At 38.9% G+C, this 14,635-nt stretch overlaps 1 protein-coding gene across 4 annotated transcripts in view; it reads right to left on the bottom strand.

Moving 5' to 3' along the window:
• Positions 1 to 14,370, bottom strand: part of ATP13A4 (ATPase 13A4) — a 120,012-nt gene extending 105,642 nt beyond the window's left edge. For 2 of the 4 annotated variants that reach the window (XM_073895504.1, XM_073895515.1), the window contains exon 1: positions 13,984 to 14,368. In XM_073895504.1, the coding sequence (XP_073751605.1) occupies positions 13,984 to 14,046 (63 nt within the window). In that variant the 5' untranslated portion in view covers positions 14,047 to 14,368. Of the gene's footprint in view, positions 1 to 13,983 lie in introns of all 4 variants that reach the window. The other 2 variants (XM_073895525.1, XM_025869156.2) reach the window with 2 other exon arrangements.
• Between the last annotated feature and the right edge of the window lie 265 nt (positions 14,371 to 14,635).

Genomic DNA, 14,635 nt, shown 5'->3' with positions numbered 1-14,635 from the left:
GTATTTCTATAACCTAATAAAGAACATTGAATACCAAAATTTGAAATACAAGACCATTTACAATCTCTCAAAAAATGAAATACTTAGGTGTAAATCTAACAAAACACACACAGGACTTGCATTTTGAAAACTATAAAGTGCTGATAAGAGAAATCAAAGAAGAGTCTAAATAAATGGAGAGATATACAACGTTCATGGGGTGGAAAACTTAACATAGCAAAGATTTTAATTCTCCCAAATTTAATATATAAATTTAACACAATTCCTATCAAAATCTCAGTAAGATTTTTTGTAGATAATAAACAAAATTATTCTAAAATTTATATGGAAAGCAAATGAACTATATCAGCTAAAACAATTTTGAAAAAATGAGAATGAAGTGGAAGCAACAAGTCTACCTGATTTCAGGAATTATTGTATACTTCCTTAATCAAGACTGTGTAACACTGGCACATAGATCAATGGAACTGAATAAAAAACAAGACAAAGACCTATATAACTCTGCCCAATTGATTTTTGACAAATGTGCAAAGCAATTCAATGAAGAAAAAAATAACCTTTTCAACAAATAGGGCTGGAGCAATTGGACATCCACATTACTAACACATTGCAAACCACATATTCAATAAAGAACTCATATCTAGAATACATAAAGAACACCCAAATCTCAACAGTAAAATATCAAACCAATTCAATTAGATAATTGACAAAAGACATGAAAATACCCATGGCAAATAAGCACACAAAAAGATATTCAAAATCATTAGCTATTAAGAAAATTCAAACTGAAATCACAATGAGATACTACTATACAGCTAGATAGAGAATGATTAGAGATAAATGGTCAGAATGGTTAAGACAAAAAATAGTGAAAACAGCAAGTGCTGGTGAGGATTTGGAGAACCAGGATCGCTCATAATTGCCAATGGGAATGTAAATAGTACAACCACACTGGAAAACAGTTTGGTAGTTTCCTTAAAAACTAAACATGAAACTACCATGCAACCCAGCAATTGCTCTCCTGAGCATTTATCCCAGAAAAATAAAAACCTATGCTCACATAAAAACCTATTCACAAATGTTTACAGCAATTTTATTCATAATAGTCAAACACTGGAAACAACTACAATGTCTTTCAACGGATGAATGGTTTAAATAAACCATGGCACCATGAAATATCACCGAAAACTACTCAGCAATAAAAAAGAATGAACTATTGATACACAAAACAACTTAGATCAATCTCCAGGGAATTATGCTGGGTAAAAAATAGTCAATCCCAAAGTTCACATACTGTATGATCTTAATTATATAACATTCTTGATATGAGAAAATTATAGAAACAGAAAGCAGAATAGTGATTGCCAGGACTTAAGGAGTAGAGATCGATGGGGAAAAAAAGTGGATGTGGCTAGAAAAAGGCAAAACGAAGGATACTTGTGATGATGGAAGTGTTGTGTACCTTGACCTATCGGAGTGAATTCCCTGATTGTGATATTTTACTATAGTTTTGCAAGATATTACCAATGGGGAAAACGGGTAAAGCATACACAGAATTTCTGTGTATTATTTCTTGCAACTGAGTGCGAATCTAAAATTATCTTTACAAAATATAACTTTAAAAAAATGAATGTGTTGGACTGGATTATCTTTGAGTGACTTTCTCTACCTGAAATTCCATAATTTGGGAAATCTAAGGATCCACTGGCTCTTGGTTATACATGGCTGTACTATTTCCAACAGGTGAAGCGTCTTATATATCTGGTCACCAATGTTCATGCTGGTAAATAAGGGTCTGGGCAACCTCAAAATGAAGATAGGTATGTAACTACATCAGACAGATCCTATAGATCTAGATCTATTTATAGATGGAAAAAAACAGAGGCCCAGCAAGGGGAAACTCCTCACACAAAATGAACGATTAATGGAAGAATCCAGATTAGAAAGAACCCAGGCTTCCAAACAGGGCACTTTCCACCACAGCAGTTTGTAAATATCTACTGACCACACTGACAGCCATTTAAATCCTTAACCACCACCCAGCCCAAGCCTTTCCAGAGCTCTCCTAAACCATCACTGGTGGATGCAAAACTTGGACAACCCTAACAAGTAACACTTTACTATGGCAATAAAGAAAAAAAATTTTTTTAATAAGATCAGAAAAAAAAAAAAGAGAGAGATCAGAAGGAAAAGGGTAGGCTCAGCAAACTTCTTCTGTGAAGTACCAGATAGAAAATATTTTCAGCCTTGTGAGCCACATGGTCTCTCTAACAACCATTCAGCTCTGCCATTGTAATACAACAGCAACCAGAGACAATCTGTAAATAAATGCAGGAGGCTGTTTTCCAATAAAATTTTATTTTCAGATAAGTCAGTGAGCCAGATGTCACCCACAGTCAATAGTTTGTGGACCCCTGCCACAGAGAAACAATGGAAACATTTGGTCTTTGTGCCTATAGTGATAGTATCTACCCAATGAGGTTACTGTGAATAAAGTATCACATGGAAGAGCTAAGCAATGGGCACAGGACCTAGTAAGTAGTCAATAAATGTTAACTGTGCCACACGAAGAGTGGCTGAAGAAACTGAGTGTGTTTAAATTGAAGAAGAGATGCCAGGAGGGATTAAGATGGGGGACATATAGGAATAATTTTTAAATGCCTGAGAATAAGAAGTTGATTTTTGACAGGTGGCCCCAAAAGGCAAAAGAGGTAAGACTAATGAATTCAGGTTAATGGAACCATATTTCATTTCAACATAGGAAGAGTCTTTATAATAGTCATTCTGTCTCACAAGGAAATGACTTGTCTCATGCTAAGTTTCCTTTTCTGAGGGCATTTAAGGAAAGCTTGGATGGGCAAGGTAATAAGCAGGAGAAAGACAAAGTTTGGGTTATTGGAAAGTTGATTCTATGGAACAGGTGAAATGAAGTATAGTAAGTCAATCCTCTACTTTTCTGAATTCTAATCCCTATTTACCTTTAGATCTGTATGCTATTTCTTTTTTCTTTAAGACTTTATTTATTTATTTGACAAAAAGAGACAGTGAGAGAGGGAACACAAGCAGGGGGGAGTGGGAGCCCAATGTGGGCTCGATCCCAGGACCCTGGAATCATGACCTGAGCTGAAGGCAGATGCTTAATGGCTGAGCCATCCAGGTGCCCCAATATATGCCATTTTATATAGTTTGGGAATGTAACTATAACTAGCTATATTCATCCATCATTCATTCATTTACCCCAAAAATATATATTGTGTATTTATATTTTTTCTAAGCATTGGAGGTACAGCAGTGAATAGTTGATCGATAAGTCATTGAAAATTAAATAGAAAAGCATATCCTTCCTTGGGGCAAAATACTGCACTTTTATTTGTATACTATTTTGCTACTTTTTTAATTGGGATACTCTGTAGGCAATTATTTCAATAATATTAAAACTCAAAAATAAAATTGTTTTCCTATTCTGGGAACTTGTGTAAAAGTTCAGAAGGAAGATGATTAGATTTTTCTCCCCATAAGGTTGAAGGCCCCCACAATCAGGCCTTTATTAAAGAACAGATACTCTAACTGTGATCACAGGGGATAGAATTTGCTACCAAAATAATAGGAATTCTAGCTTTTACTTATTCCTCCTACAGACGAAACAGCAGGAGGAAGCTACATGGGAAATTTCCTGAAATGAAATATAAAGGGCCCGCAGTTTGTTACTAGAGCCTCATCGTCTGCTAATGTCAGAACTGACCCTTTGTATGCACATGATGCTTTCTGCATGAAAAACCATTAAGTAAATAGAAGCTTCACAACTTCCTAGTACACACTCTCTCCTCATAGTTCTCTGGGATAGACAATGGCAAACATGGCCTCTCTGAGCATCAGAAGCAGATCCCACCCTGGCAATTCCTTAGTAGCCTAGATCTCTACTGCTAAGAGGGATTTTGAAAGAATGGGCACACCTCCAAAGGTATGATTTTAGGCCACTAAGAAAGACTCTCAGTCTTAAAAAAAAAAAAAGAAAAAAGCAATCCCTCTAACTTATGCAAAACACAGAATAAAGACTTGTATGCAGAGATGTTCACTGCAATATTAGTAGTAGTAGCAAATAGAAAGCAATCTTTGAATAAAAGAACAGGGTAATTATCAAATATTATATAGGCATTAAAATAATGTTTATTAAGTATTTTAATAATATGAGGAAAAATATACATAATAATATTAAGTGAAGAGAGACAACATGAAAGTATACAGTACAATTTCAAATTTAATTGAAATAAGGTGAGGCACAAAGAAGAAACACTGGAAGACAAATACATCAGATAAAATACTAACATTTACCTCGGGTGATGGAATAACCATGATTCTTCTTTTACATCTGTGTTGAGCAAATTCTATTTATTTTTTTTTTTAAGATTTATTATTTGAGAGAGAGAGGAGGGCGCATGCGTGTGCACGCTCACAAGAGGCAGGGAAGGGACAGAGAGAGAGGGAGAGAGAAACCCCAAGTAGACTAGCCACTGAGCAAGGAGCCTCACCAGAGGCTCAATCCCAGGACCCTGAGATCATTGCCTGAGTCGAAATCAAGAGCGGGCCGCTTAATCGACTGAGCCACCCAGGCGCCCCAGTATTACACACCTTTTAATCACTAAATATGTTTCACTTTTAACATCTGAAAAATAAATATGTATGTTTTAAAGGCCCTTTTCTACTTCTTCACAGATATCTAAAATACCAGTAGGAAAGCTCTAAATTTTATATTCTCTCTAGCAAAAATAATCATGTAGGGGACCTGTCCACTTTAAACACTATCTGTTCAGCTCAATTAAACTATTATTTATTGACTATCATATTGGACATTCTGTTTATCCATTTGTATTTTTTGTTGAGACCACTCAATCCCCACTTATCTCACTCACTTTTTTCTGTCACACCGCCACTTCCTCATTGTCAGCTGTGCTTCATGTAGAGCTAACTTTGACCCTAACTCCAGACGTGGACATGTAACTAAGAGCTTGGTATTCTTCTGGCCCCACTAATTAAGTTTGAAAAGGGAGATGATCGGGGTGCCTGGGTGGCTCAGTCAGTTAAGCGTCTGCCTTCAGCTCAGGTCAAGATCTCACCTGTGCTCTCTCTCTGTCAAACAAATAAAATCTTTAAAAAGGGGGGGGTGATCTAATCAGAGCCAGTTAGAAAACAAAATGAGTATTTGGCTGAGACTCTTGAAAGAAGGGCAATTTTTTTCCACTGGTATAGTACCTGAAGGTATGTAATATCTTCAGTTACCAGAGGGGCCCAAGTAAAGTTTGAAAATAAAACCATTATGGCCCAATGAACACAGGTCAATTACTTCTAAGTAGGAAATCCTCTACCAGGATGAAGGCAAAAATCAGTTGATGCTGGATGAAGGATAGAAGCAAATACCTTTTACAACTTACCATCCTGAAACCAAGATTCTACAAAATCAAGCCCAGGTAACTGCTAGGGGAGGGCAGAAAACTCCCACCTGAAGTCAACTTCAGATAAAAGACAAAGGTAGCTGCCATGCAGAGGATGAACAGGAATATTAATAAAGCACCACTCCCACTCCTCTAAGACCAGACACAAAGGGACTGCCCAAGACTAAGTAGAACAAGGGCAACAGGTAACCTTCTCTACGCCTACTAGAAGCTTAGCACTGAGTGACAAGCCAAGGAGGCTTGTCCCCTGAGGGACATATTTCTCTGGAAAGTATGCAGCACACTGGGCCTCCTCTCTGTTCTGATTTCTGAGGGGGCATCTAGGGCATAGCTGTGCTCATTGTCCAGAAGAGTAGCCTTAGGCTGAGGATAGAGTTGAAGAGGCAGTGTTCTGAGCTGCCTTCCATCTCTACCCGGGCTGTGGTTTCAGACAGCTCACTGAGGTTTACATGACAGGCATCCAGAAATAGCTGTAGGCCATGGAGGTAAGGAACCCCACTCTGGCTAGTCTTCACAAAGCTTTAAAATAGCGACAAAGACTTGAAAATGGCACCCAGGAATGAATCTGGACACATCACCAATGCACCAATGCCTTTGAAGGTCAAGTTCCTGTGCTCTGTTTCTGTAGGCCTGAGGACCCTATAGGGTTCAGCATTGGTTAATTGTTTACCAATGGATTTACTCTTTATTCATAACTAATTCACATAACACCTGCCATAAATTTCCAGTTCCCACTTGATATCTCCAGATATGTGCTCCTTTCCTTGACTAAAAACTCAGAGTGCTTTGAAAAAAATCAAGTGTCACTTAAATTTCTTAAGACATTTCATAGTGATTTTATCCACCTGTTTTACAACTTTTGAAATCATATCCTTGTGTGTGTTGGAGAGGACCTCAAGAAACCACCTGCATTGGTCCCTGGTTCAAACTAGTAAGGTATTATTATTTCCACCTTATAAATGAGACAGAGCGAAAGAGATGTGACCATGATTTGCTTTAAGGGTATAAGAATAAATAATGGCAGAGCCAACACAACAATGCTGGTCTCCAGTCTCCTAATGTTGTGTTTCTTTCAATTATGCCCTGCCATTTTTGCCACCATTAACAACTAAAACAGTGCATCAGAATTTAGCAAAAGTAAGAGGCAGTAAACCAAGGTGCCTGGGTGGGGCTCAGTCAGTTAAGTGACTGACTCTTGATTTCAGGTCAGGTCAGGATCTTGGGGCCGTGGGATCAGCCTGCATCGGGCTCGTGCACAGCATGGAGTCCGCTTGAGATTCTCTCCTTCTCCCTCTGCCCCTCCCCACCTAAAATAAATAAATAAATCTTTAAAAAAAAAAAAAAAAGAAAGAAAGAAAAGAGGCAGTAAACTGTTATGTTTAAACTGGGGTGTTAAGCCATAGCCTTCCATATACTTAGCCAAATGAACCTGGTCAAGTTACTTAACCTCTCTACACCTCAGTTCCTACATGTGCACAAGAGAGATGATAATTCCTCTTAGGGTTTCTGAGAGAATTAAATACATTACTATATGTAAAGTTCCTGGTCCAGATCAATCACCATCTAAGTATCTGCTACTGCTGTGGCCGTTTCCACTCCCAACCTGTTCCTACCTTTCCCTGTGGGATTCAGCGCTTGCATCATCTCCTCCCATTGTACAGACTAGGAACCTTAAAGACATCCTTAGTTCTACTCATCCCATTCACCCCTTCTCTCTTACCCCACAGTCTACGGATTATGAAGTCTTTTCAAGTCTAATTTCTAAGTATCTTTCAAATCCTTCCTCTACTCAGCATCCTCTATGTCAAGGGTGCAGTTGCATACTGAATCTTCTCTTTATATACTCCCCAACTTGTTTCTGGTACAGTTTTTCTCATGGGCCAGTGTTTGGGAATCATTGGAAAAGATAAAATGTGCACTTGTGAGGGTGTCTTATAAAGTCTTTCACTTTCGGGCCCTCACCTACCCCTCCAGGGAAATTAGATGCCATCTCCCCCCTTGACTGTGCTGCTCCTTATTCTTTGCCCCCACAGCTCTATGTGTATGACTCCCTCAGTGGCACCTGCTTTATCACAGTTTCATTGCATTTGCACTCCTGGCTCCCCCACTTGTAGGGCCAGCTACATGGCCACGTGTCTGTCTAATCCCACAGGGCCCTGCTCTCAAAAGGGCCCTGAACTTGGTTTAATGTTCTGCTAGAGCCATCCTGAAATTCTTAATAATTGTTGAACAAGGGGCAACTCATTTTCATTTTGCACTGGGCCCCACAGATTATGTACTCAGTCCTGCCCGCTCGACTGTGAACTCCTTAAAAACAAAAGCTTTTTGCTATTCACTCAAAATCCTCCTTGGTTAGCACAGAGAAGTCCTGGCACAGAGTAAGCATTTGGTAAATATTTGTTGAGTTTATACATGAACGGATGAAAGGATAGCATAAAGTATCTCATAGAAAAAATAGTATAGTATGGCTAATTAACTCCGAAGAATAAGCTTTGTTTATGCTTGGGGGAAACAGGAGTCAATTGATAAATTCACAAAATGACTGGCCATTCCAAATAAATAACACAGAATTTCCTAAGTTTCTTTTTTTATTATTCAAACTGTTTCTCCCTTTAAGCCCTGCTGCCTCCCTGTTCTTCTCAGAATGCAAAACTACAGGTTAATGGAGCTTGGAATTATGCTATCAAATATGCCCTGACTGTTTGTGCCAAGCACTATGCTCAATTCTGGGAATAGCGGGAAAGGGAAGGGGGAGGCCATACAAAGGTGAACTAAGCAGGGTCCCTGTCCTCAAAAAGCAATTAAGTGTTACTCCTCAAGAGTTTATATCAAAGATGAGTTGACTTCATGGGAGTTCTGCAGCAATGAATCAAGAATAAAGACACTAGACTTGGCCAGTAGCCCAGCTTCCTGAACATTTCAACTGACAAAATGTCTCAGTCTGAACACAATTCCCCCACTATGAGATCTGTGGGTTCACTAGTTAACATTGGCAACCAACTCGGAGGTGCTCATGGAGCATAATAAATAAGTGGCTATTGAGGTGGGGGGAGGTGCTTTTGCTTCCTGGTGTTAGAGAAGAAAAGACAAACATCAGCTGTGAAAGTGAGCCAGATAATTGGTGAGGACAGATGTCCCTTGCTCATGCTGAAGGCATGATGGGGCTTTCAACATGGCAAAGACCACACACCACCCTGCCGCCTTATTATGCGCTCATTGCAGTACTAACTTCTTACTCTCAGAAACGACATGGAAGTTCAAAGAGAGTTTCTCTTGCTTTTCCCGATTCAAAGGTTTTACTTAACCAGTCTACTAGTTGATAAAACATGAGTGATAACATTAAGAGAGTCTAGTCAAAAAAACATAAATGCTAATAAACTTATTGAGATGTGCTCAATTTCAAATCAAGAAAATGCAGAAATAATACAGCCATAAAGTATCATTTTCACATAGCAGGTGAACCCAAGTTAAAAAGATTCATAATGCTCAACATTGGCAAGTATGGTAGAAAAAGCAAGTATTCTCAAAAAAGAATGCTAGTCAGAGTGTAAATTGGTAAAAGCACAATCTTCTGAAAGGCAATTTAGCATTACGTATCAATCAAAATTTAAAACACACATCCCCTTTTGTGCATCAGTGCTATTTTTAGGACTTTATCCTAAGGAAATAATCTGACAAATATGTGAAATTACATGTACAAAGCTGTCCATCACAGCCCAAAAATTTAGAATTAACATAAGTGTGCAACATGAGAGATTTGCTTAATATAGAATAATAGTTCATCCAGATACAATTAACATGTTAAAATAGTTATGTGGAGCTACAAGTCTCAAGAGAAAAATACAGGCATGATAAATTCTTAAGCGTAATGAAAAGATAGCTTAAAAAAACATATAGATGGAATGACTCCATTTTTTGTTTAAAAAATATATTTGTGAATACGTGTATGCATGCTTTTTAGAATAGATTATGATTGCTTTTATTGTGTTTTGGCATGATGCATAGTACAAATAAACAGATGATATCCAAATACAACATGCTTACTGTATTTAGACATGTATCGGGGGAAAAGGGAAGTCTGAAAGAAATAATATGTTCAGTGGTATGCTGGTAAATATTTAACAACTGGCCTTCAGGTGGGGCAAGACTCAAGTCCTGTGTAGCATTTACCAATTTCTATGGCATAAATACTCCCAACATTATTCGTTTCAGACTAATAAATACGGAGTTGAAAGAGATGAACAGTAGGACACCACTATGTAGTATTCCCATGAAACAGATACACGGATGTAGATAAACAGAACGGTGTAGAGAATATTAAAATGTAATAAATTAGAAAGTTTTGTATTATTAGATGAGTTAGATGAATTTGGTGGATTCATCTTTTATAAGTCTTTAGAAGGAGGGTCAACAATACTGATCGTGTCTGAGTGGAAGATTTATAAATCATATTTACTTCATTTTTTAGATTTTTATATGTCATTTCAATATTTTTATAGTAAACATATGTTATCTTTATAATCAGAAAAATCAAGGGTTTTATTTTCTTTCTTATTTGCTAGAAATGAGGAAAGAAAAAAAATCAGGGAACATTACTTTTAAAAACAAGTCTCACTAGAATAAAAATAAAGCACTTCCCTGAAAGGAGTATGATTTTATTAGGGTGTAACAAAGGATAACGGTGAGCAATGTTCTAAACAATTAAACCACAATATTAATCAATTAACCACTTTGTTAAGTCATGGTATAAGGAAATGAGCATTTAGTATTTCTTTTTTTTTTAAGATTTTATTTGTTTATTTGACAGAGAGAGCAGAGGGAAAGGGGAGAAGCAGATTCCCCGCTGAGCAGGGAGCCCGGGACGGGGCTCGACCCCAGGACCCTGGGATTACGACCTAAGCAAAAGCAGCTGCTTTACCGACTGAGCCACCCGAGCACCTGAGCACTTAGTATTTCTAAGGCATTTCAAAACATAAACATGTATCCACAGAATTCAAAGGAATTCAAGCTCCCAGGCGGTCTGATACTCCTGATTGGAAGTTAGTTCCAAGAAGAGTTGAGGTTTTCCCAAAGTAAGCACTACAAGGCTGGGTATAAGGTAGCTCAGCTCCTCTCCATTTACAAATGGTCACTATAGCTTGTGCATAAAAGTATACAATCCTTACTTGTGGTTATTTAATGAGAAGAGATGACCTCACTTTGGGGTTAGTAGTTATTCAACTGGTTAATTTCTGAAGCCCTGACTCTTCCTATCTTTGTTTAGATAATAGCAGCTTACACTCACCTAGACTTTTATATTTTTCAAAACACTTCCCCACAGATTATTTCAGCTCATCTTCATAAGAGCCCTGTGAGACAGGTAGAGTAGGAAGGACCACTCCTACTGGACAGATTTGGAAACAGGGTAAAGCAGCAAGTGACTAGCCCAAGCTAGTGAGACCCAGGCCTCTGATCCGCTTGCAGCACTGGCTAGGCATCATTCTGCTCTTTGAGGCTACGAGGCAGTCATCTGGGTGAACCTGCTCTCAAGGTTACTTTCTCCCCTTTTCTTCCTTGTCCTTCGAACAAATTCTTTCTTCTCCTGTCTCATTTTGCACTTAAGACTATTACTTTCATATCACCTAGAGTTGCTCTTTAGTTCCTCTTTCTTTTATTCTAGAACAGAAGACAGTTCAGGCATCTTTAGGCCTGGAAATATTCCTGTTTTTCTTGAAATTTGAAGTCATTTCTATCATTGGAGGAACGTCTTCTGCAAAGGTCCAAATGGTGTATATTATAAAGCAAGAAACTATAAACACACTTCTTTGATATGACACACTTCTAGACAACTTTTTGGCTTTCTAAAAGGGATTAAAATTCAAGTCAGAGGAGACAGACTTATTCAGGAAATACAAATCTGCAAATTATATATAACAAAATAGATCCTGGGAAATCTAAGACCAGACATTCTCCTAAGCTCTGTTATCTTAAGGGAGGAAGTGTGTTCTGTTAAGAGTATAATGTCCTGGGGAAGGACTGAAAAAGGTATCACTGGGCTATGTTTAGGTCCAGAGACAAAAGAGGTGCCAACTTGATTAATGTGGTGCCTCAGCTCCTGGACTTGTTGGCTGATGCCACCTTAGACAAGCAAATCCTCAGTGCATCAATTTCTTCATCTTTAAAGTGGGAATCATAGCATGTACCTCACAAAGTGTAGTAAAAACCAAATTAGCAAGTGGCCAAGAAAATAGTTGGTAAACTAGAACTCACTATGAAAATACATGGAATGTCTTGAAGATATCTTGATAATTTTTTTGAGAAGTTCCCATTCACAACACCATGGATGGACCTAGAAGGTATTATGCTAAGTGAAGTCAGACAGAGAAAGACAAATACCATATGATTTCACCCATATGTGGAATCTAAAAAACAAAATAAAACAAAAACAGGCTCATAAACACAAAGAACAAACTGGTGGTTGCCAGAGGGGAGGGCACTGAGGGAATGGGCAAAATTGGTAAAGGGGACAAAGAGCTACAAACTTCTAGTTATAAAACGAAAAAGTTACAGGGATGAAAAGTACAGCATAGGGAATATAGTCACTAAAATTGTAATAACATTGTCTGGTGACAGACGGTAACCACACTTATTGTGGTGAGCATTTCATAATGTAGAGAATTGTCAAATCACTATACTGTACACCTGAAACTAACACGACATTGTATGTCAATTGTACTCCATCAAAACCAAATAAATAAAAAGAGATCTTCAGAATTTTGCAAGTTTACAGCTATAGGTGAAGGGGGCGTGGGGAATGGAGTAGTGAGTTACAAAGGGACACAGTCAGACACAGCAACAGGCAGGTGGCCAGGTTTCTCCAGGCGGAACAAGATGGAGAGCTCAAGACTGCATACTAATGGCCTCACCTCTGCTGAGACCGCTGGCCAAACGACTCCAGTCCACAAAACACAGAGTCCCCTTTCCATACCAAAGGTCCTCTCCTAACTGGACTTCCAGCTGCATACAATATGAAGTGGACACCCTGACTCACTAGGCAGTGCCATTATGAAGATGAACTCTCAACAAAATCGCCACGCAGCAGTGTGTAGGCTAGAGAAGGATGGTCGTTTCCCCAGTACTGGGAACGTCTGCTAGCAAATGGATGACTCTTAATGACTATTGAGTGGCAAACTGTCAAAGAGCAGAAATGAGTGTATGAGAAAAGAGTGGGTGTGTTTCTATCTGAGGATGTGAGGGAGGAGCCCCTGCCTTCTGGTGAAGAGCATTCCAGATGAGGGTCAAATCGTCAACTTAATATAGAGAATAATAGAATATTGACTCTCCAAAGAAAACACTTTGAAGAAGTAAGGACTATAACCAACATAGCATTAGAAAGTCATTTCCAGTGATGTTTGTGTAGGCCCTAAAGATAATTGTCATTCGGCAGCCCAATCTGAAAGAAGTAAGGAGATGGTTAAGAAGCTCATGTCCATTTGGGTGCCTTTTATTCCCTTACAATTTTTTCAGCTTTGATAGCAGAAGGGATCTACCCTTGAAGGTCCAAAAAAATGTTGTTGCTATAGGAACAGGTAAGCAGATTAAACTTGAAAGACCAGTTCAGGAACAAAGAATTTAATAGTCAGGGCTAAAGCAATTAGCCAAGAAAAAATTTAAATAAAAATTTTTTGGGTTTGTTATTTCTATATTAATTCCAGGAAGATAAAATGCTATTATAGAATGAGAATATCGCATTTTAATCACACCACTCCTGGCATAACAATTAGCTGAAAGCCCTTATTAACCAAAAGTACACATTTCTAACTCTCTCTTGATTACATTGTAATTGAGAAATACAGCTTAAATGCGGCAAGAACATAAGAATCATCTCCGATTTTCCTATAGTTCCCCAGAGGAGAGCACATCTAAAATAAAAGAGACAGTGAACTACAGAAAGCTGTCTGTAACCAATCTCCATAACTAGAGACCGACAAGCAAAACCTGAGAAGTAAACAGAAAAGTATATAGACTGATAATTGTTAATATTTTATGTTTTCCCCACCCAACATTCTTTGTGAACACAGATACGTGAGAAGAGAAGACAATCAGAGACTCAGCTGCACTCCTACCTCACAGTGTCTCTTCCACTTCCCCCTATCAAGGAATACACTGCTTCCAACATTAGAGGTTTGCTGAAATGATTAAAGTTCTGAACAGAACTTGCTAGACTCGTGAGGCTCAAAAATGCATCATAAAATGGTATCGTGCTTCTCTCCCTTCTTGATAAAATGAATACAATGTTTTCATCCTAGCAAATTTCTGCTGTCAGAGATTACACTTACGGGACAGAGAAATTTCTTGGACACTACCTTTTCTCACATAATACCAGAGTCAAATTGCAGAGAAGCATGTGAGTGTGTCTGAGAGTGTGCGTACCCCCCACGCGCGTATGTTTGTGTGTGTGTGTGTGTGTGTGTGTGTGTGTGTGTGTGGCAGGGGACAGTATTGGAGGCTGGGGAATGGGAAGGGGAAGAGGGGAGTGTGGCTAGAATCTTACCATCTCATTCTCTTCTCCTTCATTGAGCAGAGCGTGCTGGCCCTTCTCAAAGTGGTCCCCCATGAAAAAGTGACTCCACTCCTCCTCCCTGGCCTTCCTGAGCAGGAGTCTCCGGGACTAACTTGCCAAGCCACCGCAGCTCGCCAGCCGACGGAAAGAGTTAATGATCCTTCAGGTTAAGACTCCTTGAGCACACACCTACTCTCAGCAAATGACAATACTTAGCAAACTGAACTCCTCCCACGAGTCACCCTCTGCTCCGAGGAATTTCTGCCTTGCTTACTGCATTGTCTCAGAGCAGCTGTCCCAAAACAGGCTGCTCCCATGCCGGTCTTTTTGTGCCCAACTTCCAGGGAAAGAACTCATTGCCTGCCCAGTGCCTGCCAGCATAAGACATCTGACTGCAAATCCAACAAGACAATGCAGAGTTGGCAGGACCTTTCCAAGGAGTGGGGGTGCGAGCTCAAGAACTCCCAGGTCACTGCTTTATTCACAGAGGCTAAGGAATTGGGGGTGGGGAGGGCTAACAGAGCTGCAGATTTTATTCGATTAATGAAAGCCCCAATCCACCAGCTTTTAATAGTATCCTCATTCATTTTGCTTACAAAAGGTACAAGTTATGACTAATCCTCTTCCAAAGTTATTTGTGACC

This window comes from Callorhinus ursinus, unplaced genomic scaffold, assembly GCF_003265705.2.
Source record: "Callorhinus ursinus isolate GAN/ISIS: 27379988/994484 unplaced genomic scaffold, GSC_fseal_2.0 scaffold1, whole genome shotgun sequence".
Taxonomy (NCBI): domain Eukaryota; kingdom Metazoa; phylum Chordata; class Mammalia; order Carnivora; family Otariidae; genus Callorhinus; species Callorhinus ursinus.
The sequence above is the reverse complement of the archived record's forward strand: the minus strand, read 5'-3'. Positions and strand labels throughout refer to the sequence as shown.